Raw genomic sequence first — 24,241 nt, forward strand, 5'->3', positions numbered from 1 at the left:
CCCCTACCTGTTTGCATACTATTCTGGCAGTTGGACTGAGCCACTGCCATTCACTACGTGCTTTTGAAAACAAAGGAAACCCTGAGAATCTACCATGGGGAGATGGCTAATCTAATATCTGTCAGTTCTGGCAGATTTCTACTACCTTCTGTAAATAACAGCAACTTAGGAGAAAAGTAATGAGCACATTTTACTCTGGAAGAAATGTAATTTTTATTTATGCGTTTTCATGTATTTTAAATGTTACAATCTTTTGTGATAGTGGTCATTTAAGACCGATTTCACACCAGAAACCGGCGTTATTGCAACGTTAAAAATAGGCTTCAGAGATTCACGCGGCAATGGGCGGTAATCTCACTTCTGGCTGCTAGCCAAACAATAACTGAGGCTCTCTATCGCTCTTTTCCTGTGGCAGAAATACAAAGTACTCGGAAGTGTACTGGCCAAATAGGCTTCCGCTCACGCACTATGCAAACGCAAAACAGTTTAAAATATCAGCGCCACCATTGACTTACATGACTTCCGGTCACTGCACTTCACAGTGGATGCTGAGCAGTAACGCGCTGATGCTTTCTGGCACATCACACCGCGGCAGGTATGAAATGCCCCATAGCTTTTCATTGCTTTAACGTTACCCTATGGTAAAAAATGGTAACGCAACACAATGAAAACGTCTCAGTGTGAAAGGGGCCTAAAGGTAAACTTTAAAGAGACTCTGAAGCGACTTTTAAAACAGCTTTTTACCTTATAATCCACATGGGCATGTTTGCCCCTGCTAAAACACCACTATCCCGTGGCAGAACGAGGGGTCTTTACCCCCCAAATCTCCCCCCCCTGCAAAATCCACGACCAACTTGGTCGTAGATTTTGCTGCTCCTGGAGGTAGAGCTCTCGGCTGTAGCTCTGCCTCTCAGCACGTCTATCAGCCGGCGGATCTCCGCCTCTCCCCCGCCCCTCTCAGTGAAAGAAGAATGAGAGGGGCGGGGAGAGGTGGCGATCAGCGCTGATAGACGCGCTGAGAGGCAGGGCTGCGGCCATTAGCCCTGCCTCAACAGGAAGCGATCCCCGGACACCACGGAGGGGATTTGGGGGGTAAAGACCCCTCGTTCTGCCGCGGGATAGTGGCGTTTTAGCTGGAGCAAACATGCCCATGTGGATTATAAGGAAAAAAGCTGTTTTAAAAGTCGCTTCAGAGTCTCTTTAAAGGGGCTCTGTATGGTGTTTTAAAAACAAAAACTGACACTTACCTTGGGCTTCTACTGGCCCCCTGCAGCTGTCATGCACCGCGCCGTCCTCTACGATCCTCCATTCCCCCACCGCCATCCACTATCCAATTATTCGTCTAAGTAGACGAATGCAACTGCGCTGCTGCTCCCGCTCTACATTTTAAAGAGAACCAGAGATTAAGCACCCCCTTGTATTTTACCTTATAAATCAGTGGGAACATGACAGTAAACAGGTACCTAATCTGCTCTTTGTTTCATTGTTCTCTGTTTAATCTGACTGTTATCACCTCTGATAAGAATCCCCGACTGTGCACTCAGTCTAGCTTTTCTACGGAAAGATTATAGCTGAGTCTGTCTTCTCTGGTGTTTTTTCAAGCCCAAGCCTGCCCCCTCGTGGCTCTGCTATAATGACTCAGCTATAATTATTCCTTGCAAAGCCAGAATTAATGCTCAGTTTGGGATTCTTATCACAGCTGATAACAGACAATTTTAGCAGTGAGGATGAAACAGAGAGCATGGTAGGTGTTTTCTCTAATGTTCTTACTGATATATATGGTAAAATACACAAGGGTGCTTCGTCTCTGGTTCCCTTTAAACTATGAAACAGAGCAGAGCCAATGACCCCATGAAGTTTCTGCAGTAATATCGTATCTGTTGTTGCTCACTGTTTCTTTGATATACACGGTAATTGCTTCAAAAAATAGCACTTCTCTCTGACTAATCACACACGCTCTGTGCTTTTTGTAAGCGATTCTAGTCATGTGCCTAGCGATTTTCTAATCATGCCTAGCAGTCCGCGGAGCGTTTTGGTGTAGCGTTTTTTATTTTTTGTTACAGTAGAGCTGTAACTGAACAGCTTCTGTAACAAAAACACTTGAAAAATCGCTCTGATCTAGCGCTTGTCAGAGCAATTTTCCACTTTCCTATACTTAACATTGAGGCTAAATCGCTTCAGAAATTAGCAGAAAACCTAGCGTTTGCGAGAAAATCACATCGCTCTGGTGTGATCCATCCCACTGAAATACCGGTCCATTAGCCAAGTGCTTTTTCAAAGCACTGGCTCAGAAGCGCTCTTGCTGTGCACCAGCCCAGGGTCAGAGAGCTCAGAGAAGCTCTTTTGCATCGATAATAACTGAAGTGTCTTAACTCTTCCTGTCCTGGAAACAATATGAGACTCATATCTGCGCTGCTAATATTGTATGTCTTACATGTACTACACATACAAATCATTATATCATGTTTATTTTTACTTCAGATTCCATTTCAGGCAAGACAAAAAAATATTAGTTTATGTTTCAAGTGTATCTTTCTCCTGTATTATAAAACAAAAACTATCTTGACTTCACATCCTGCATGACCGAGAAAAGGCGCACACACATAAAAATTAAAAAAAATCATTTTAGGAGTAGGATAAATACAATTGTTTATCTCATCAGTTTATTTTCACTTCAGATTCCTTTAAAGGGAATCTGAAGTGAAAATAAACTTATGAAACAATGAATTGTATGTGTAGTACAGCTAAGAAATGGAACATTAATAACAAAGAAACAGGTCATATATTGTTTCCAGTACAGGAAGAGTTAAAGAGAACCCGAGGTTAGTTCTAACAATGCTAACAGCGCACAGAGGCTGGGTCTGCATATACTGCCTAGCCTGTGTTGCTATCCCAATCCCCCCTAAGTTCCCCCTTCACTCTGCTATGCCCAATAAATCATCAGCCGAGCTGTCGACACACAGCGTGTCACAGCCGGCTGTTTACCTCTGTAAGTGTCAGTCTCGCCGCTCTCCCGCCTCCTCCATAGCTCTGGTCCCTGCCTGCGTCCCTTCCCTCCCCGCTGATTGGAGGGAAGAGACGCAGGCAGGGTCCGGAGGTATGGATGAGGCGGGGGGGGGGGAGCAGCCGAGACTGATACTTATGGCCCATACTCACGAGGGACTTTTGTCGCCTCAACACGCGGCGCGCGCGTGTTGCGGCGACAGGTCGCCCGTGAGTATGGGCCGTTGCACGCGCGCGCACCCCGAACTGTCGCCCGCCGCTCTTGTCGCCATGCGATTGAAAGTTTCAATCGCATGGCAACAGTCGCCGCCGCACCTCCGCCGCAACTGTCGCTAATCCGCGTGAGTACGCGGACTAGCGACAGCAACCTCCATAGAGGTAAATGGAGCTTCCGGCGGGGGGAGGAGGAATGTCGGCGACAGCTTCCGTCTCGCCGCTGGTCCCTCTTCCGCGTGTGTACGCGGAGGGACCTGGAGAGAAGCTGTCGCCGGCCTGTCGCTAGCACGCTCACGTGTGCTGGCGACAGGCCACTTCTGCAGCCCGTGAGTACGGGCCATTACAGAAGTAAACAGCCGGCTCAGCTCGGCTGATGATTTATGGGGCATAGCAGAGTGGAGGGGGAACTTAGGGGGGATTGGGATAGCAACTGAGGCTGGGCAGTATATGCAGACCCCGCCTCTGTGTGCTGTTAGCATTGTTAGAAATCACCTCGGGTTCTCTTTAAGAAACTTCAGTTGTTATCTATGCAAAAGAGCTTCTCTGAGCTATACAACCAAATTGATCACTAATTTCTGAGCACTATACAGCAAAGAAACAGTGACAGACAGCTTCAGATACGGTTCAGTAAGAAGAGAAGTTCAAAGAGTCATTAGCTCTGCAAACCACACTCTGTATTTAAGGGCTCGTTTCCACTATTGCGGTGCAGAATTGCCTGGATTCCACCGCTGTTGAAATTCCATGAATTAGCATGCGGATGCGAATTTTTGCGCGTTTTTTGCCGCGAATTCGCATGCGAATTCGCATAGGTGAGGGTATATGCGAAATTAACCATGTCACTGCCTGTTTGAATTACATTGGTACCTATGCGAATTCGCATGAAAATTCGCATACCATAGCCGCATGCGAATTTCCTATTAAATACATTAGCGGCGATTCGCATGCATTCCACTCGCAGGCGAATTCGTTGGCTCTTTTGTGCGTTTTTTTACCGCTGAAAAAAACGCACCTCAACAACGCTACAGTGGAAACAGGCCCATCCACTTGCATTACATGTGCGAATCTGCATGCGTTGGACGCATGCAGATTCGCGATAGTGGAAACGAGCCCTTAAACTATAAGGCAAAGCAAACTGCAAATGTGACAATATGATGCAATGCTATAAAAAACACTATATAACTGAAAATAAAAATATGAGACTAATTTCTTTGCTACTAATGTTCTATTAATTATCTGAAATACACATACAATTCACTATATCATACTTTTTTTTTTCTTTTCAGTGTCACTTTAACATACCGAGAAAATTTGGTGATTCTAGCATCTATGGGGCATTGGTATTAATCCCTAAAGTCGGCAGTATTCTTCAGTGCAATTTTGTCAAATTTGTGCCGACGAATCACATGTTTTTCGGGTCGGGAAAGTCCAAATTCGAACAGCTATTTTCGGTTGAATATAAAGACAACCCGAATTCAAACACCATCACAAACATGCATACAAAGTGTTTTTGGTTTTCCTATGTGATGTGCGGTGGGAGCAGGGCCCTTAGTGACATGAATTATTCATTGTTTTCTGCAATGCAATGTGGAAAATTTCAGTCATTGATCAATGCATAACACTAGTAATAACGGTTATTTATTAGTCCTCAACTACTAAGCTTCCTCCTAAGAAACTGACCCTGAACTATCAGTGGGGAAACACACAGATACACACGACCTGAGACATAACTGAGCGCGCTCTAAGTGGCCGCTGCCCTCCTCAGGCCCCCAGGAGAATAGCGCTTTACAAATGTTATCTCATTTCACAAACACAAGCTCTGCCACTGAATCCCTGAACCTGAGGAGGAATACATTGGATCCTGAATGAACATTTAAGAGGATTATTTAGGAATAAATTCTGACTAATCAAGTAAAGATAACAGAATGCATGTAAATTTGTATCTTGGCAATGTGCACAAGGCTTTTCCTAATATGCTGCTTATGCAGATTATTATCCATATTCTACCTAATAAGAGCCAAGTGTCCCTGTGTACACTGTCTCTGTATCGCTGGGTCTGTGCTTTTTGCTACTGCGCATATGCGCAGCACGGACCCAGATAGCCGTTGAGACTTGAGGACGGGGCCAGTGAGCCGGGCGGACGGGTGCACGCACGCGCGAACGGCGGATATGCGCGCTGTCAAAAAAACAGACCTAGAGCCTGTTTTAAACGGGCTTGGGTCAATTAGTATTATAATATGATATGTAACCAACTGTGAGCTGAGATTCCTATTGTATATGAACAACCAGGGCTGTGTAGTCGAGGAGTTGGAGCAATTTTGGGTACCTGGAGTCGGAATCAGTGGTTTCATAAACTGAGGAGTCAGAGCAGGAAGTCGGAGTCGGATGATTTTTCTACAAAATCCACAGCCCTGGTAAGTATTAAGGTGGCCACTAACGATCCAATCTTTTTCATCCTATCTTACAATTTCCATCTAATATGAGGGACTGCCTATAATCTCTGTTTAATATATTTACTCTTCTACTACATAGATTTGGTAAGACTGGATGAAAAAGATTGGATCATTAGTGGCCACTATTAGACCAAGGAGTCGGAGTTGAGGAGTCGGAGCAATTTTGGGTACCTAGAGTCGGTGTCGGAGGTTTCATAAACTGAGGGGCTGAGGGTTGAACCTACAGTCCCTATCTCGTTCATTAGTCGGGGACTACCTGTATACACGTGTTCCTCTGCCAAACCCCCATGGTATTTCCCTGGCAAGGTGTGCGGTGTTGGATCTGCTCTGATACCGCCAGCACTCACGTACAGAAGCAGGCTCGCATTTTGTTGGCTTCTCATTGCTATTTTCCCTGCCGCCCAGGATGGAGTGGAATGTGAATGTTAGCAATCTTTCTATGTGTCACACAGCTCTCCAGGAGGGGAGGCAGAGCTGAGCACACAGGCAGTGGGAAGATGCTGCTCTCAGAGGGCCTCCTGCACTGTGTACTCAGCTTCATCTCTGCTGCTTCACAGGTGGCTGACACATAGCTCTGCCATGGCAAGACTTCCCACAGGGGAGAAGACAGAAGAGAGGAGGTCATCTCCCAGGTCACAGCCATCCATTAACTCATATCCTTATCCCACTATTTCAGCTTCAACACTTACACCAGAGAGATAAAGGGCACTGAGCACCCAGGATAGATATTTTTCTACAATGAACCTCCCCATAAGGGAGCTTTGTAATGCAGTGTGCCATCCGAAGGCCGGGGAAAGCACCATTATTTACCTAAAGGAAGGAGGGACGACACTCCTTTAGGCCCTCCCCCCTTCCCTAAGGAGTATGCCAATTTTCCCCGGCGAGCGTCTGCAACGACCGGCAGTTCAAAGCTCACGCCACAATGCATGCTGGGAGATGTAGTCTGTAGATGTGAGTACATCTCCTGCCAGCCGATGCGGACACTACCTGGGGAACATGGTGCACTTCACATGGATGGGGGGGGGGGGGGGGTAGAGGAGCACCCCTGTAGGTAAGTGTTGGTACTCCCCCCATTGGCACACTGCACTACAAACCTCCCTTATGAGGGGGTTAATTGTAAAAAAATTATCAAGGGAGCTCAGTGCACTTTAAAGCGGACCCAAACCAAACATTTTTTTAATTCAAAATATTTAGCTGCACCCCTCTGACACATACAGAGATAAATAAAAACTCCTTCAAGCCTATGAGCATTTCAGTGCCTGCTTTTTACCCTCCTCTTTGCATAACTAGGATTATACTGGGGGCAGCCATTAGCAATTCCTCCTTTGCCAGACACCTCCTACTCCACCAGTTTGCCGGATTCTGTCCCGGCAATATGAAAGGAAGGGAGGGGTTCCTCCAATAAATGTAAAATATTTTATATTTGTCATCATGCAGCTGAAAACAGGTTGCTATTTATTATTATAATTTAGAAAATAGATGTTATTTCTGAAATCTTGTATTTTTAATTTGGGTCCACTTTAAGCTTTATACACACGTCTGATGGAAGTTGTTCAAAACGAGCGCCGAACAACTGATTATCATTAATGCAGACACAAGCAAACCACTGAAAAAGACAATGATAAATGATGGTTCAGGGTCATTTTGGTCAATATGCCCGGTGGATCGCTTCAGTTGATAATCGGTCATAATCAAAAGTGTCCAGGAACTTGTGGATCATAAACGAAGCATCCGCGAAGTACGGCTGCATGAAAAGAAACAGAAGTGTCATTTTCAGCTCACGACTGTCTTTCATCCTTGATTTTTTAACAACTTCCATCTCAACCCTTAATCTTAGTGGTTGCAGAATGTTAAAGTAAATTACAGCAGTTGTAAATGTCACCTGCAGCATGGAGAGACTGACTCACTGCAGAGGTTGTCCTGACTGCACTTTACTCACTGGCAGAGTCACTGGCGGAGTAACTGATGAGAACCATAGGCTGACTGTCTGTGACAGAACTACGATTCTCTATTGGCTGTCTGCGACTCTGTAGGTTACTGCAGAACTGTTGCCAAGAGGGTGTGGGTAGAGCAGCTGCCAGGTCCAAGAGGGTGCAGGTAGTACAGCTGCTAGGCCGAAGAGGGTGCAGGTAGAACAGCTGCCAGACCCAAGTCGGTGCGGGTAGAGCAGCTGCCAGGCCCAAGAGGGTGCAGGTAGAAAAGCTGCCAGGCCCAAGAGGGTGCAGGTAGTACAGCTGCTAGGCCCAAGAGGGTGCAGGTAGTACAGCGGCCAGGCCCAAGAGGGTGCAGGTAGTACAGCTGCCAGGCCCAAGAGGGTGCAGGTAGAACAGCGGCTAGGCCCAAGAGGGTGCAGGTAGTACAGCTGCCAGGCCCAAGAGGGTGAAGGTAGAACAGCTGCCAGGCCCAAGAGGGTGCAGGTAGAACAGCTGCCAGGCCCAACAGGGAACAGTTGTAGTTACCTGCTCCGGACAGCTTGCTCCTACCCTCCACTAGCGGCTCCGCACTTCCGGCAGGTCTTCTGGGTCCCGATCACATCCAATCACTTGATATGACATGTGATCGGGATCCAGGAGACTGTGTCAGCATTACAACACCAGCCGGTGGTGGAAGAGGGGTGATGTCAGCAATGGTGGAGACTCTTCCATCACCCCTCATCCACCACCGGGTGGCGCTGTAATTCTGACACAGTCTCCTGGATCCCGATCACGTCAATTCATGTGATTGGAACCTAGTAGACATGTCAGGGTTACATAGCCGCCCCGGCGGAGAGAAGAAGCCGATCCGGACAGATGACTATAAAAGCTCCCCACTCTTCATACATTGCCATTGCCAGGCTGGTCAACGTTGGACTGGTTTACTTTCAAATAAGTGATGTCTCTAATTTTTTGGGTCACTCAGTGTACAGCCGAGCACCCACTGCGCCACTAGCCGGAGTTCGTCTAAACTATAGCAGAACTCCGGAGCCCAAATAAAGTCAGCGTCACCATAGCCGCACATTACAAATCACCAGGCTTGTCTCATATCCATTTAACCTGTTCCCGCTTAGAATTACAGAAAGCACTTTTAATCACTCTAGCCTGGAAAGCCTCGTGTTGAAGGGCACTGAATCAATCTATTACTACCTGAATTATTTACCATTTCAGATTACATCCTAAATGCAAAACAACATACACCTATATTGATTTTGTTTTAAACCTAAAACTGAATACTCACCATGCGGCCCAGGAACATGGATCCCAGCGATGTCCCACGACGACGAGCACTCTCTGATCTATCTTCCGGCCGCAGGTATGTGCGATGTCACGTGACAGCGCCCGACGGGCACGAACAAGAGTTGAAGCGATCGCGATACTTTGCGTAGGATTCGTTGGGGAGCCTAAAAGATCCGTTGTGACGATCGATATCGCAGCGCATCACTAAGCGTCATTTGTGTAATCGCACACCTGTACTCACGTTGCGAGATCGCAGAAACAATCTCTCAATGTTGAAAAAAAAAATCACTAGTCGAAAAATTAATCGAAAAGATAAAATAGTGGGTACGGCCATATCTGCAACAACTTTGCGGCTTCCACAGAAAATATCGAAAATAAGCTAAAGGTACCGTTACACTTATAGATTTGCTGCAGATTCGACCATCGGATAGATTCCTGTCAGTTGCCTGTCAAGTGGAATCTGACAGGAATCTATCTGATGTGTGCCACACACTAGGAACAGATTTCCAATAGATTTCAGAATGAAATCTATTGAAAATCAATCGAAATGCAGCGTTGCACCATTCAATCCAATGCAACTATATGGGCCATCGATCAACTGCCAGCAGCCGATCGACCTAGATTTTTTCATCTGGACCAATTGAGCAAATCGATCGAAATCGGCCGGAAAATCGATCGGCCTATCGATCATGCTTTCTGCTGCATCGATTTCTAGCCGATTCGATCAGAACGGTCGAATCGGCCGTCGATCGATGGCTGAAATCGACCAGTGTATGGGCCCCTTAACCACCTGCCGCCCGCGTCACGCCAGTAGGCGTGGCCGCGGCGGCAGCCCCAGGACCGCCTAACGCCGATTGGCGGAAGGTCCTTTCTATCAGAAATGCGGGCGATCGCGCGCGCATGCGCGCGCACATCGCCCAGCATCCCTTGCGGCCCCCACGTGTGATCAGCCCGCCGGCCAATTAGCAGCGCCGGCGGGCTGCGATCTTTAAATCCGGCCAATGCAAAGCGTATAATACACGTTGTTATGTAAACAACGTGTATTATACTGGCTGCCTCCTCCTCTCCTGGTCACAGCGTTCCGGGACCACCAGGAGAGAGGACGGCAGCCCTGCTGATCACATAGCCACACTGATCCTGCTTGATCCCACCTGCGATCGCCGCTGATCACCCCCCACAGCCCCCCTCACTGCCCTGCCAAGGCGTCTGACTGAGGTCTGAGTGTCATCTGGTCGCCTGTCACAGCTCTGATCGAGGTCTGAGTGGCATGTGAGTGACATCTATTGCCTGTGAACAGGATTTTGACATCTGATTGATTGATTGCATTGTGATTGGTTATTGATCATCTGTGATTGCCCTGTGTTTTCAATTGCTGTTTACATTGGTTGGCATCTGACAGCTGCACTGTGATTGATATCTGGTCGCCTGTCACAGCTCTGATTGAGGTCTGAGTGAGATCTGAGTGACATCTATTGTCTGTGCACTGATTTTTGACATCTGATTGATTTATTGATTAGTGATTGGTTTTTGATCATCTGTGATTGCCTGTGATTTCAATTGCTGTTTACAGTGGTTGGCATCTGACAGCGGCGCTGTGATTGATATCTGGTCGCCTGTCACAGCTCTGATCGAGGTCTGAGTAAGATCTGAGTGACATCTATTGTCTGTGCACTGATTTTTGACAGCTGATTGATTAGTGATTGGTTTTTGATCATCTGTGATTGCCTGTGATTTAAATTGCTGTTTACATTGGTTGGCATCTGATAGCGGCGCTGTGATTGATATCTGGTCGCCTGTCACAGCTCTGATCAAGGTCTGAGTGACATCTATTGTCTGTGCACTGATTTTTGACAGCTGATTGATTAGTGATTGGTTTTTGATTATCTGTGATTGCCTGTGATTTCGATTGCTGTTTACATTGGTTGGCATCTGACAGCGGCGCTGTGATTGAAATCTGGTCGCTTGTCACAGCTTTGATCGAGATCTGAGTGACATCTATTGCCTGTGCAGTTTTTTGGCCAGTGAGTTAGCTAGGCCCCTTTTGTTAGGTAGTTAGCACCCAGCCCACTACACCGCAATCACTAATGAGTCGCTGATTAGCGTCATCACTGTCGCTAATCAGCATTGGTACTATATAGTATCTGTAAGTGAACAGTACTGATCACAGTCAGATCTATATAAGTACGTTAGGGTCACCTTAGAGTAGGCTCCACTAAAAACGCAGTGTTTGCCCGATCAGGCCTGATCGTTCTGCCGCACTTGCGTTCAGCCCGCCCCAAGTGAAAGAAATTTTTGTTTTCTGATCACTGCAAAAAAACAACACCATAGCTGCGACGCTCAAAACTGAGCGATCGCAGCTGTTTACTTAACAAATACTCCCATTTGCTAGACAGGTGCATTTTTTTTCCTGAGTAGTCTCAGAGGAATACCAACTAAATTTAGCAGCCCAAAATGGCAAAATAGATGTATTCCCTGCAAGAGGCCTACAGTATTATGGCCGAGTCGGGTGAGAGTGATTGGGACTTCTCATCCGACGAATCATCCGGCTCAGAATATGAACCTGTAGAGGACAGTGACTCTTTGACCGATAGTTCTGATGACGAGGTTGTGGTCCCTGCTAGCGCCAGGCGTACCGATGTCAGTGGACCACAGGTTGCGCAGGATCAACCTCAAGGGCAGCAGAGTGGTGCTAGCGCTGATCCAGATTTTGATGGTGAGGCATGCACCAACAGCGCAGCACATCCTGGACTTGAAACCAGTACTGCCGTAGACCCTGGTGAAGTGGCGAGCACCAGCATGGCAGTTGAAACTGGTTCGGTGGTACGTGCAGTAAGACCCCAGTCGCAGCCACCAGAAACACGGGCCCGTAGTACCCCTAGGCTCCCAGAGGTGCTGGCAAACCCTCATTGGAAGTTCCCTAATTCCGCCGCACCCGTAGTGCCCCTTTTCACCGCCCAGTCTGGAGTCCAGGTGGAGACAGATCATCTAGGATCGGCCCTAGACGCTTTTCATCTGATCTTCACCGAGGATCTCTACGACTTAGTCGTGGCAGAGACCAACCGTAAGGCCACACAATTTATCACCGCCAATCCGAACAGCTCCCATGCCCAGCCTTTTCGGTGGAAACAGGTCACAGTTTTCGAATTTAAAATCTTTTTGGGCCTTCTCCTTAACATGGGTCTAACTAAAAAAAATGTATTGCGGTCCTATTGGTCTACGCACCCAATACATCACATGCCCATGTACTCTGCTGCCATGTCCAGGTCACGTTTTGAGGACATCCTGCGCTTCCTGCACTTTAATGATGATACAACCTGTCATGAAAGAGGCCACGCTGACTATGACCGGCTCCACAAATTTCGGCCCCTCATTGACCACCTGTCATCCAAATTTGCAGATGCTTACACCCCTGAACAGAACATCTGTATAGACGAGTCCCTCGTACATTTTACCGGGCGCCTTGGCATTAAGCAGTACATCCCAACCAAGCGCGCCCGGTATGGGGTCAAGCTGTATAAGCTCTGTGAAAGGGCCACAGGCTATACATATCGCTTTAGGGTCTATGAGGGAAAAGACACAAAATTGGAGCCGGTCGGATGCCCTGACTACCTGGGGTGCAGTGGCAAGATTGTGTGGGACTTGGTGTCACCCTTATTCCACAAGGGGTACCATCTCTATGTGGACAACTACTACACAAGTGTGGCCCTCTATCAGCATTTGAAGATACTCGGAATTCCCTGCTGTGGCACCGTGCGGCCTAGTCGCCGGGGCTTCCCCCAATATCTCACTGCTACCCGACTTGCACGGGGGGAGAGGGCTGCCTTGTGTAATGACGACCTTCTTGCAGTGAAATGGAAGGACAAGAGGGACGTTTACCTTCTGTCGACCATTCACGGAGACACGACAGTCCAAATTCAGCGAGCAACTGAGGTTGTTGAGAAACCCCTCGCCGTCCACGACTATAATTTAAACATGGGAGGGGTGGACTTCAATGACCAGATGTTGGCTCCCTATTTAGTTTCCCGAAGGACCAGCCGCTGGTATAAGAAAGTGGCTATTTACTTGATTCAATTGGCAATGTACAACAGCTTTGTTCTCTACAGTAAGGCTGGGAGAACAGGATCCTTCCTTAAATTTCAGGAAGAGATCATTTCGGAACTCCTGTATCCAGGAGGGGCCGTGGCCAATCCCCCTAATGTAGTTAGCCGGCTACATGAAAGACACTATGCTTATGTCTTTCCGAGTACCCCAGGTCAACGCACCCCAAGAAAACATTGTCGTGTCTGTAAGAGGGATGGAATGAGGCGTGACACCACTTTTTATTGTCCCTACTGTCCTGACCAGCCTGCCCTATGCATAGGGGAGTGTTTTGAAAAGTTCCACGAACACATTCGCTATTAGAGTAGGGAACGTGAGACACGGTAGTAGTCTCTCAAGGCTCTTTCACACTGGAGCGATGTGTTGCAGCATATTGCCTAGCGAAAGTCCCACTTTGCGGTCCCCCCTTACGCCGGAAGTGGTTGACTTAAAGCTAGTGCATACCTACGCTACTGCGCGGCTCCTGTGTGTGAAACCAGACATCTGCTTTTGAGAGACCCAAATACACTGGAGTGATGGTTGCAGCATATTGCCTAGCGAAAGTCCCACTTTGCGGTCCCCCCTTACGCCGGAAGTGTTCGACTTAAAGCTAGTGCATACCTACGCTACTGCGCGACTCCTGTGTGTGAAACCAGACATCTGCTTTTGAGAGACCCAAATACACAGGGCTGCCAGAAACCTCTCCTTTCACTTGGGACAAAGCGCATAGTGTACTGTGCTACATCTCTGTGCGATTTGCGCTTTGCACACTGTCCCATGGGGAAGGAGAAGTTTGTCCTCGGAAGGTAAGTTAAAAAAAAACAAACAAAAAAAAAACAGGTAAGCAAAAGTTCCAAATGTTATTGTTTGGTTAAAAAGGTTTAATAAAGTTTACGAAAGTTAATGTTAATGAATTTCTTGCATTGCTGCTTGCTTGTTTTTTTTTTTGTATGTTTTTTTTCTCTCTCTTTTTCCATCCTTTACCCTTCCAGGTGGACCGAGCGAACGATTGATCGACCAACCAGCTGCAGCACTGATGGTGCATCCTGACAGAAGCATTGCGCGTCTGTCAGATTACACACAAGTCGGTGCATGCAGCGCTGCAGGACGAGATTTCTCCTCCGCAGTAAGATACGTTTGTCAAGGCATATGAGCTGAGGGGTGGTGTTGGAGCTCCTATGCTTTGGCAAGCATTTTGTATCAAAACTGGCAAAGGTTTTTTTCATCCACATCGATCGATGTGAATGGATTAATCTGGTTTGCCAGGGCATAGGAGCAAAGTGGGTTTGGAAAATTTTGTGGGCGGTGCTCCTATGTCCTGGCAAACGCCATGCCCCCCTCTTTTTTCACATATTTCGGCAGATATTTTTTTCATCCACATTGATCAATGCGAATGTGAGAATCTTTGCCGTTCATTTTTCCTTTTATGGAGAAAAAAGTGCACCACCCGTATGCCCAATATAAGGAGTATAGCAGAAACTCCTAATACTGGCCATACATGTAATGATTGTGGAGACGCTAAAATGCCATCACAGACCCCCACAAGTGACCCCATTTTGGAAAGAAGACACCCCAAGGTATTCGCTGAGGGGCATGGTGAGTTCATAGAAGATTTTATTTTTTGTCATAAGTTAGCAGAAATGGATTTTTTTATTTTTTTTCCCACAAAGTGTCATTTTCCGCTAACTTATGACAAAAAATAAAATTTTATATGAACTCAGTATGCCCCTCGTGGAATACCTTGGGGTCTCTTCTTTCCAAAATGGGGTCATTTCTGGGGTGTTTTACTGTCCTGGAATTGTTTGGTGGGGGCCTAAATTGTGAGCACCCCTGTAAAGCCTAAAGGTGCTCATTAGACTTTGGGCAAGTTTGCGCAGCTAGCCTGCAAAAAAGTGTCACATATGTGGTATTGCCATTCTCATGAGTAGTAGTATAATGTGTTTTGGGGTGTCTTTCCACACATACCCATGCTGGGTGGCAGAAATATCTCTGTAAATGACAATTTAGTGTAAAAAAAATGGAAAAAATTGTCATTTACAGAGATATTTCTCACACACAGGATTCGTTATGTGTGAAAATACACCCCAAAACACATTATACTACTATTCCTGAGTACAGCGATACCACATGTGTGACACTTTTTTGCAGCCTAGCTGTGCAAAGGGGCCCAAAGTCCAATGAGTACCTTTAGAATTTCACAGGTCAATTTTAATTATTTGGTTTCCAGACTACTCCTCACAGTTTAGGGCCCCTAAAATGCCAAGGCAGTATAGGAACCCCACAAGTGACCCTACTTTGGAAAGAAGACACCCCAAGGTATTCCATGAGGGGTATGGTGAGTTCATAGAAGATTTTATTTTTTGTCACAAGTTAGTGGAAAATGACACTTTGTGAGGAAAAAACCTAAAAAATCCATTTCCGCTAACTTGTGTAAAAAAATAAAATATTCTATGAACTCACCATACTCCTCATGGAATACCTTGGGGTGTCTCCTTTCCAAAATGGGATCACTTGTGGGGTTCCTATACTTCCCTGGCATTTTAGGGGCCCTAAACCGTGAGGAGTAGTCTTGAAACCAAATTTCTCAAAATGACCTGTGAAATCCTAAAGGTACTCATTGGACTTTGGGCCCCTTTGCACAGCTAGGCTGCAAAAAGGTGTCACACATGTGGTATCCCCGTACTCAGGAGAAGTAGTATAATGTGTTTTGGGGTGTCTTTTTACACATACCCATGCTGGGTGGGAGAAATATCTCTGTAAATGACAACTTTTTCCTTTTTTTTACACACAATTGTCCATTTACAGAGATATTCCTCCCACCCAGCATGGGTATGTGTAAAAATACACCGCATAACACATTATACTACTTCTCCTTAGTATGGGGATACCACATGTGTGGCACTTTTTTGCACCCTAAGTGCGCTAAGGGGCCCAAAGTCCAATGAGTACCTTTAGGATTTCACAGGTCATTTTGAGAAATTTGGTTTCAAGACTATTCCTCACGGTTTAGGGCCCCTAAAATGCCAGGACAGTATAGGAACCCCACAAATTACCCCATTTTAGACAGAAGACACCCCAAGGTATTTTGTTAGGAGTATGGTGAGTTCAAAGAAGATTTTATTTTTTTGTCACAAGTTAGCGGAAACTGATTTTTATAGTTTTTTTCACAAAGTGTCATTTTCCTCTAACTAGTGACAAAAAATAAAAATCATGACCCCAGTATAGAAAGAAGACACCCCAAGGTATTCCGTTAGGAGTATGGTGAGTTCATAGAAGCTTTTATTTTTTTGTCACAAGTTAGCGGAAATTGATTTTTATTGTTTTTTTCACAAAGTGTCATTTTCCGCTAACTTGTGACAAAAAATAAAATCTTCTATGAACTCACCATACCCCTAACGGAATACCTTGGGGTGTCTTCTTTCTATAATGGGGTCATTTGTGGTGTTCCTATACTGCCCTTGCTTTTTAGGGGTCCTAAACCGTGAGGAGTAGTCTTGAAACCAAATGTCTCAAAATGACCTGTGAAATCCTAAAGGTACTCATTGGACTTTGGGCCCCTTAGCGCAGTTAGGGTGCAAAAAAGTGCCACACATGTGGTATCGCTGTACTCGGGAGAAGTAGTATAATGTGTTTTGGGGTGTATTTTTACACATACCTATGCTGGGTGGGAGAAATATCTTTGTAAATGGACAGTTGTGTGTAAAAAAATCTAAAAAATCTAATTTACAGAGGTATTTCTCCCACCCAGCATGGGTATGTGTAAAAATACACCCCAAAACACATTATACTATTTCTCCTGAGTACGGCGATACCACATGTGTGACACTTTTTTGCAGCCTAGGTGCGCTAAGGGGCCCAAAGTCCTATGAGCACCTTTAGGCTTTACAGGGGTGCTTACAATTTAGCACCCCCCAAAATGCCAGGACAGTAAACACACCCCACAAATGACCCCATTTTGGAAAGTAGACATCCCAAAGTATTCAGAGAGGGGCATGGTGAGTCTGTGGCAGATTTCATTTTTTTTGTCACAAGTTAGCAGAAATGGAAACTTTTTATTATTTATTTTTTTTGTAAGAAAGTGTCATTTTCCGCTAACTTGTGACAAAAAATAAAATCTTCTATGAACTCACTATGCCTCTCAGTGAATACTTTGGGATGTCTTCTTTCCAAAATGGGGTCATTTGGGGGGTATTTATACTATCCTGGAATTCTAGCCCCTCATGAAACATGACAGGGGGTCAGAAAAGTCATAGATGCTTGAAAATGGGAAAATTCACTTTTTGCACCATAGTTTGTAAACGCTATAACTTTTACCCAAACCAATAAATATACACTGAATGGTTTTTTTTTAATCAAAAACATGTTTGTCCACATTTTTCGCGCTGCATGTATACAGAAATTTTACTTTATTTGAAAAATGTCAGCACAGAAAGTTAAAAAAATCATTTTTTTGACAAAATTCCTGTATTTTTTGATGAATATAATAAAAACTAAAAATCGTAGCAGCAATCAAATAGCACCAAAAGAAAGCTGTGTTAGTGAGAAGAAAAGGACGTAAAATTTGTTTGGGTGGTAAGTTGTATAACCGAGCAATAAACAGTTATAACTGCAGTGGTCTGAATTGTAAAAAATGGCCTGGTCTTTAGGGGGGTTTAGCACTGCAGTCTTCACGTGGTTAAGATTCATGAAATAAAAATCTTTATCATCTAAAGACAAAAGTTCTAAATACAAGCGATTTTCTATCTGTAAACAGAAAAAAAAACCCTAATCATTAATAAAGGCACTGCCAAGATTCTGTCCGGCAAAAATGACCTTGAATTTTCATAGCGCATGCTTTAAAATTAAACAATTAAATTTGATAGCGAAGTCCTTTCAAGTTGCCCTCATTATCCAAGGCACTTGCGTTGGCTTCTATATCATATAGAGCGGTAATTGCAAAACTGTCAGCATTGTTAAAAGGAAGCCATAAAGTAGAATTGAATATAAGATAATGGCATATAAAATACAGTCAGGTTCCATTTGTTTTATGCCAGATACACCGGCAGCATCAGAGCTGAAAACACAGGTCATGTCTGTACAAATTATACCAGTGCATTGACAGTGCATGTTTGCCAAACCTTTTTTATGGTTCTGGTCAAAGTGAGATAGAATTAGAATTTCTACTAGTGTTCTTACAGCTAACTGTGCTCCACTAGAGATTTCCACCCACTTCCTTTCCTGGTGAGAGCACAGCTGTAACCCTTTCCATTTCCCAGCATGACTCCAATGCTGCCCCTAGGTGGTGCTGTTGCTAGATAAAATCTATCTTCAGATCAAAGAGTGAGACTACATCCGACTCTGATTGCGGCCGGCCCCATCCACCGATGCTGCACTATGTGATGTAAATCTTACGTCGGCGCATTTGGGCTTGATGTAGTGGTGCTGCTGCTGTATCTGGTCCGATACTTTGTTACGTTGTCGTGTATCCAGGGGCAGAGCTACAGCACACCAGCTGGCCCTGCCCCCTCCCCCTGATGCCAGGTCATCTCCTCACTCTAGAGCAGGGGTGTCAAACTCAAATACAAAGTGGGCCAAAATTGTACACTGGGACCTAGTCGTGGGCAAAAATTGTACACTGGGATCTAGTCACGGGCCAAAATTGTACACTGGGACCTGGGACCTAGTCGCAGGCCAACCTCAATGCCTACTGGCCACCTTCCTCCCTTATAAAGTTCTCTGGTGTCTAGTGGTCTTTCCTCCTGTATACAGTTCCCTGGTGTCTAGAGACCTCCTCAATACATTCCCTAGTGTTTAGTGCTCTCCCCCTACCTCCCCATATGGCTTCTTTGGTGTTCTATGACTTCACCTCCAATATAGCTTCCCTGGTGGTTTAGAGTGGGCCATAAATAATGCAAAGTGGGGAAACCACTTGAGGGTCGAATTTAATGGCTCTGAGGGACAAATTTGGCCCTCGGGCCGGAGTTTGACATGTATGCACTAGAGCGAGGAGGAACAGACCATCCGGATGCCAGCAGAAGCAGCATTTTCACAATCACCACATCCCTTCCAGTACATCAGAAAAAAGTAAGTGCTGCCGAGGAATGTGGGTGATCTTGAAAATGGATTGGACAGGGTTAAGTTGATTTCTACTTGAAATATTATCTTTGGAGAACCACTAATGTGAAGTTTAAGGCCCGGTTCACATTAGCGGTGGCCGTCCGGAATCGCCGTGCCGGAGCCGGACCGCTTGCAGAACGGACGGAACGGACGCACGGCAATAGCAATGAAAGCCTATGCGTCCGTTCACATGCGTCCGTTCTGCCGGACCGGAGCCGGACCGGATCCGGACCGGATCCGGACTCCGGCGTCCGTTCCAACATGCGCTATTTTTTGGTCCGGCTCCTCCGGCAGCCGTATCCGGAGCGGAGCCGGACTGCACCATCCGGCCAATACAAAGCAATGAGAGCCGGAGAGCGCACAACACACTGGCTACAAAAACCGGACGTTCTACCCCACTTCCTATGCATTTTGGATGGGGACCACATGGGCCCAGCGTTCAAAGAGTGGAGCAGCAGCGATTTCATGCTGGAGCTCGTTTTGGCAGCAACATGTCTGATGTCTGATAACGAGGAGGCGAACAACAGGAAGGAGAGAATTCCCAGGTTTACGAGTAAAAAATGCCTGGATCCATGGTCCCAACTGCAGTCTCTGTATCCACGAATGGTCTCCACACGTCCACCTGTCTCCAACAATGACCCCAGACCCTTCTGCTGACCTCCCAGACCCCAGGTATTTACAGGATGGTATCTCCTTAAGAAACCGCATCCGGACCGCAACCGTGTTCACACCGCACGGAAACCGGATGCAAACGGACCGGATCCGGACCGGATCCGGATAGGAACCGTACGGATCAGGTCCGGTCCGGCTCCGGTGCGGTCCGGACATCCGGTGCGGTTTTGACAAAACCGCAAGTGTGAACGGGGCCTAAAGGATGTCTCCTTAGACACCACAGAACTGTAAGTGAAGGAAAGTATCCACCATGGAGGCACAACTTTGACAATATTGCAGAGGTTCTCACCCTTCCCCACCAGATGTAAATTTAGGTGAACTCAAGTTTAAATTGAACTGAGCATTATTTTTAACTCCCAGGTCAGCTTGATAGCAAATAAAAAAATGCATGCTAAAAATATGGGTCATTTAAAAAAAAAATTATAATAATTTTACCTCATCTTTTTACATTTAAGGGTTAAAATTACAGGCAGTAATCTTCTTTCTCAGATACTGTGGTCTGTAATGCTGGGAATACACGTAACATTTTTTGCGTTCGAATCTCCGCGCAATCTATTAGCCATTCGATTCTCTACTCGATTCTCTTATCTTCTTCATTTTTCTTATCTTTTTTCCATTTATTTGTATGAGAAATCGTGTGGAGCAGTATCGAGCGGAGAATTGGACATGTCGGAATTTTATTATCGAAGGCATCTATCGGAACGACTCTTCACGAAACACGTTGACGAGTATTCCCGGCATTACAAGCAACAGACAATGGAAAGCTGATAAGGACTCTAATTGACTTAACTGACCACAAGCTAAACTAATTCAAACAAACCCATTAAGCATTAAGGTGCGTACACGCCTACTAAAGAGAACGACGGGTGGGCGCTGGGCGGGCCGCTGGGCGGTCGTTCTCCAGACAGTAGTGCGTGTGTACAGTCTGTCTACAGACTGATAAGGATGTTTCTGAACGATACGCTGAGCGGATCTGTTAGAAACAGCCTTATCAGTCTGCAGACAGACTGTACACACGCACTACTGTAGGGAGGACGACCGCCCAGCGGGAGGGTCTGACGGACCCGTCGTTCTCTTTAGTAGTACGTGTGTACGCACCTGTAAGCCTCGTATACACGTCTGACTGAAGCCAACGACGGGTCCGTCGGCACCTCCCACTGGGCTGGTTTTCAGCAGACAGTGCAACGTGTGTACAGTCTGTCGGCGGAAACTCGCCCAGCTGGAGGTGCCGACGAACCCGTCGTTGGCTTCAGTCAGACGTGTGTATGAGCCTTTAGGGAGGTGGGAGGAGGGGAAGACTGTACTTCAAAGAGATAAGTGACTTGTTGAACTTCATACCAAGGCTGGAACACAGGATACTTTTTTTGCGGTCGATTCTCCACGCAATCGATTTACCATTCGATTCTCAGCTCGATTGTATGTTTCGCTCGTTTTTCTTATCTTTTTTTCCATTCACTACTATGAGAAATCGAGCGGAAAACAATCGAGCGGAGAATCGGACATGACGGAATTTTATCAATCGAAGGCATCTATCGGAATGATTCTACCGCAAAAATGAAACATGTGTTCCCAGCATTACTCAGTATATGTTGCTGGGTACACACGATGTGTTTTTTCAGCCAATTTTTCATGCGATCGATTTCTGATACGATTTTCCGATCAATTTCCGATTCAATTCTGTTATCTTTTCTAATATATTTCCATTCACTTCTATGAAAACCAATCAGAAAATAAGATCGGACAAGTTGGAAATTATCTATCGAACCATCTATCTAACACAAAATTGTATGGTGTGTACCCAGCATTAAACATGGCAGCCCTTTCAGCTATTTGAAAGCAGGAGCTGCTCAGATCCCTTTAAGGCTGAAGTTGGTCACAAAGAGTGTTGTTCAGAAGTCTCACCTGACAGACTGCTCCATGTGCGGTTGATGTCTCGTAAGGCTTGTTTTTCAGATATGGCCCTCTTAATTTCATCTAGGACTAGGTTCAGTTCCTTGGAGCGTTTTAAGTTCTCCTGTTCAGCAGCATGAAGACGATCCCTGAGGGCCAGAAATTCCCTCTGATACACATCCACCACATCACCTGGAACCACAAAGAGATCACGTTAGCAAAAAACTTTCTTTGTTTCGAGACTTCATTGGAAAGTTTGGTGAAATGTAGGTTATAGCACAATAACTTGTACACTTTGTTTCACAAAAGAAAACCAAACAAAGGGATACTTGGTCAAGAGAAATTATTTTAAGGACTGAAAAAATGACACCATCAAGTATATGGTATCACAGATATCACGGATTATACGCATCTGCATTTGTTGAAGGCCGTGAGATGCTATATTTTGGTCTGACCACACTTTTCGCCACCACCACCTAGACCAGTGATGGCTAGCCTTGGCACTCCAGCTGTGGTGGAATTACAAGTCCCATGAGGCATTGCAATACTCTGACAGCTCTAAGCATAACTCGGGGAGGCAGAGGCATGTTGGGATTTGTAGTTTTGTCACAGCTGGAGTGCCAAGGTTGGCCATCACTGACCTAGACATACACAACACACCTTATTCAGCCAGTATAGGACAATTTCCAGCAACATGCCTTTCAGGAAAATCATGGATTCTTCAATCCTGTGTCTGGTATCAGCAGGACTTTCCAAGCCTACTTAACCTGCTTTGGAGCAAGTTCATATCACTTAATTATTTAGCACTACTGTATACAATATTTGCTACCAAAACCAATGCCTGTAAATGGTATTCCAGATCCCAGATCAGCATTTAGGAACCATCACTTCCTAAAATCTCTGGAGCAAAACATTACAGAATTTTTAGGCCTCTTACAAGTCACAATAAACGTTTCATAAATCCCAGACATAACCTCTTTCTGTAAGAATCCCCATATTGGAGCAAAAAGAATTAAGGACAGAACTGAAAATATTTGAGCTAGCAATACACTGAAAACAACAAGGTAAGCCTTCTGTTTCAAAGCGCTTGTTTGTTCAACACAGGTTTACACTCATCCAAGAAATGACCGCTGATGGCCTTATTTGGTAAAGTTCTTCAAGGCAAAGCTAAAAAAGCAATAGAATATAGTGTTCAATTTTAATGTAAATACAGAAAAACTGAACTTGAACTTGACTTATTAAAAAAACTGTCTGATATTTGGTAATCTAGGCCATAGCGGTAAATCAGCCTCTGTCTCTGGTGTTCATGTTGGTCCGCAGTGTGCAGAACCTGTGATGGACATGGATGATTGCTTCATTGGTCCCAGTTCAGTTGAGCCCATTGTTCTGTGATGTTGTTTGTCATTTTTTCCTCTTACTCAAGCCCAGTTACATGTAGTAATTATACTGAGGATGACATCTGTATTGTTTTGAAGAGTGAAATACATGTACTCAACTAGTATGGTAGTCTCCTGAGGAAGTGAGCATTGCTTCAGAGAGTTTTCCAGATGATAGATGTCACTACCAGGCTGCATAGCATACATTTTTACCATGTTCTCCTTTTGTCGCAGGATATTGCTGATGTTGCTTATTCGACAATATCCCACTATATGCTCTTTCTCTCCTATTCTAACACTAACCTTCCTCCTTTTAATGCCTAACACCAATCTCCCATTCCGATCCTAACCTTCGCCTCTTCACTCCTTAGACTCACCTCTTCTCTCTCCACTTCTAACACAAACCACTTCCCTCTCAACTCCTAACACTAACCTCCACTCCTAACACTAACGTCTACCCTGTCTCCACTCCCAACAACAACCTCTCTGCTCTTTAATCCGAACACTAATCTCTACCCTCTCTACTCCTAACACTAACGTCTACCCTGTCCACTCCTAACAACAACCTCTCTGCTCTTCACTCCTAACACTAATCTCTACCCTCTCTACTCCTAACACTAACATCTACCCTGTCCACTCCTAACAACAACCTCTCTGCTCTTCACTCCTAACACTAATCTCTACCCTCTCTACTCCTAACACTAACGTCTACCCTGTCTCCACTCCCAACAACAACCTCTCTTCTCTTCACTCCAAACACTAACCTCTACCCTGTCCACTCCTAACACTAATCTCTACGCTCTCTACACTAGTACTACACAGACACAGAATGCTTCCAGTGACGGGAGCACGTTGGGGGGCGTGTGCGCGGCCTGGCATGCGTAGTACTCCTCACACCAGAGGATTTTGCGGTCAAACTGCGGAGGAATAAGGCTGCACAGGAGGATACCAAGTGAAAGATTAGCTTAGGGGAGGCTGGAGGAAGGTCCAGGTATATATAATTTTTTTTAAATCCCCCCCATCTCAGGTTCCCTTTAAGTTTTATGATAAGCTAGGGTTATTTTTTAATATGTGGTTTGCATTATAGCATTTCGCATTACTGCTGTTTAGATTTCCCTATTTAAAGTCCCCTTTGGTCAAAAGTTTGAATTGTTTAAATCCTTGATAAATAATTTTCACCATGGATTTATACATTTAGTGAATTAATATCCTTTGGCACCCTTGAAAATGAATATTTGGAGTTCAATAT

General features: G+C 45.4%; 1 protein-coding gene across 2 annotated transcripts in view; it reads right to left on the reverse strand.

The window, feature by feature from the left end:
• Positions 1-24,241, reverse strand: part of MGAT4B (alpha-1,3-mannosyl-glycoprotein 4-beta-N-acetylglucosaminyltransferase B) — an 802,706-nt gene that overhangs the window by 372,147 nt on the left and 406,318 nt on the right. For both annotated transcript variants that reach the window (XM_068278091.1, XM_068278092.1), the window contains exon 2: positions 21,629-21,808. In XM_068278091.1, coding sequence (XP_068134192.1) covers positions 21,629-21,808 — 180 coding nt within the window. The remainder of the gene's footprint in view (positions 1-21,628; positions 21,809-24,241) is intronic.

Source organism: Hyperolius riggenbachi, chromosome 3 (assembly GCF_040937935.1).
Source record: "Hyperolius riggenbachi isolate aHypRig1 chromosome 3, aHypRig1.pri, whole genome shotgun sequence".
Lineage (NCBI taxonomy): Eukaryota > Metazoa > Chordata > Amphibia > Anura > Hyperoliidae > Hyperolius > Hyperolius riggenbachi.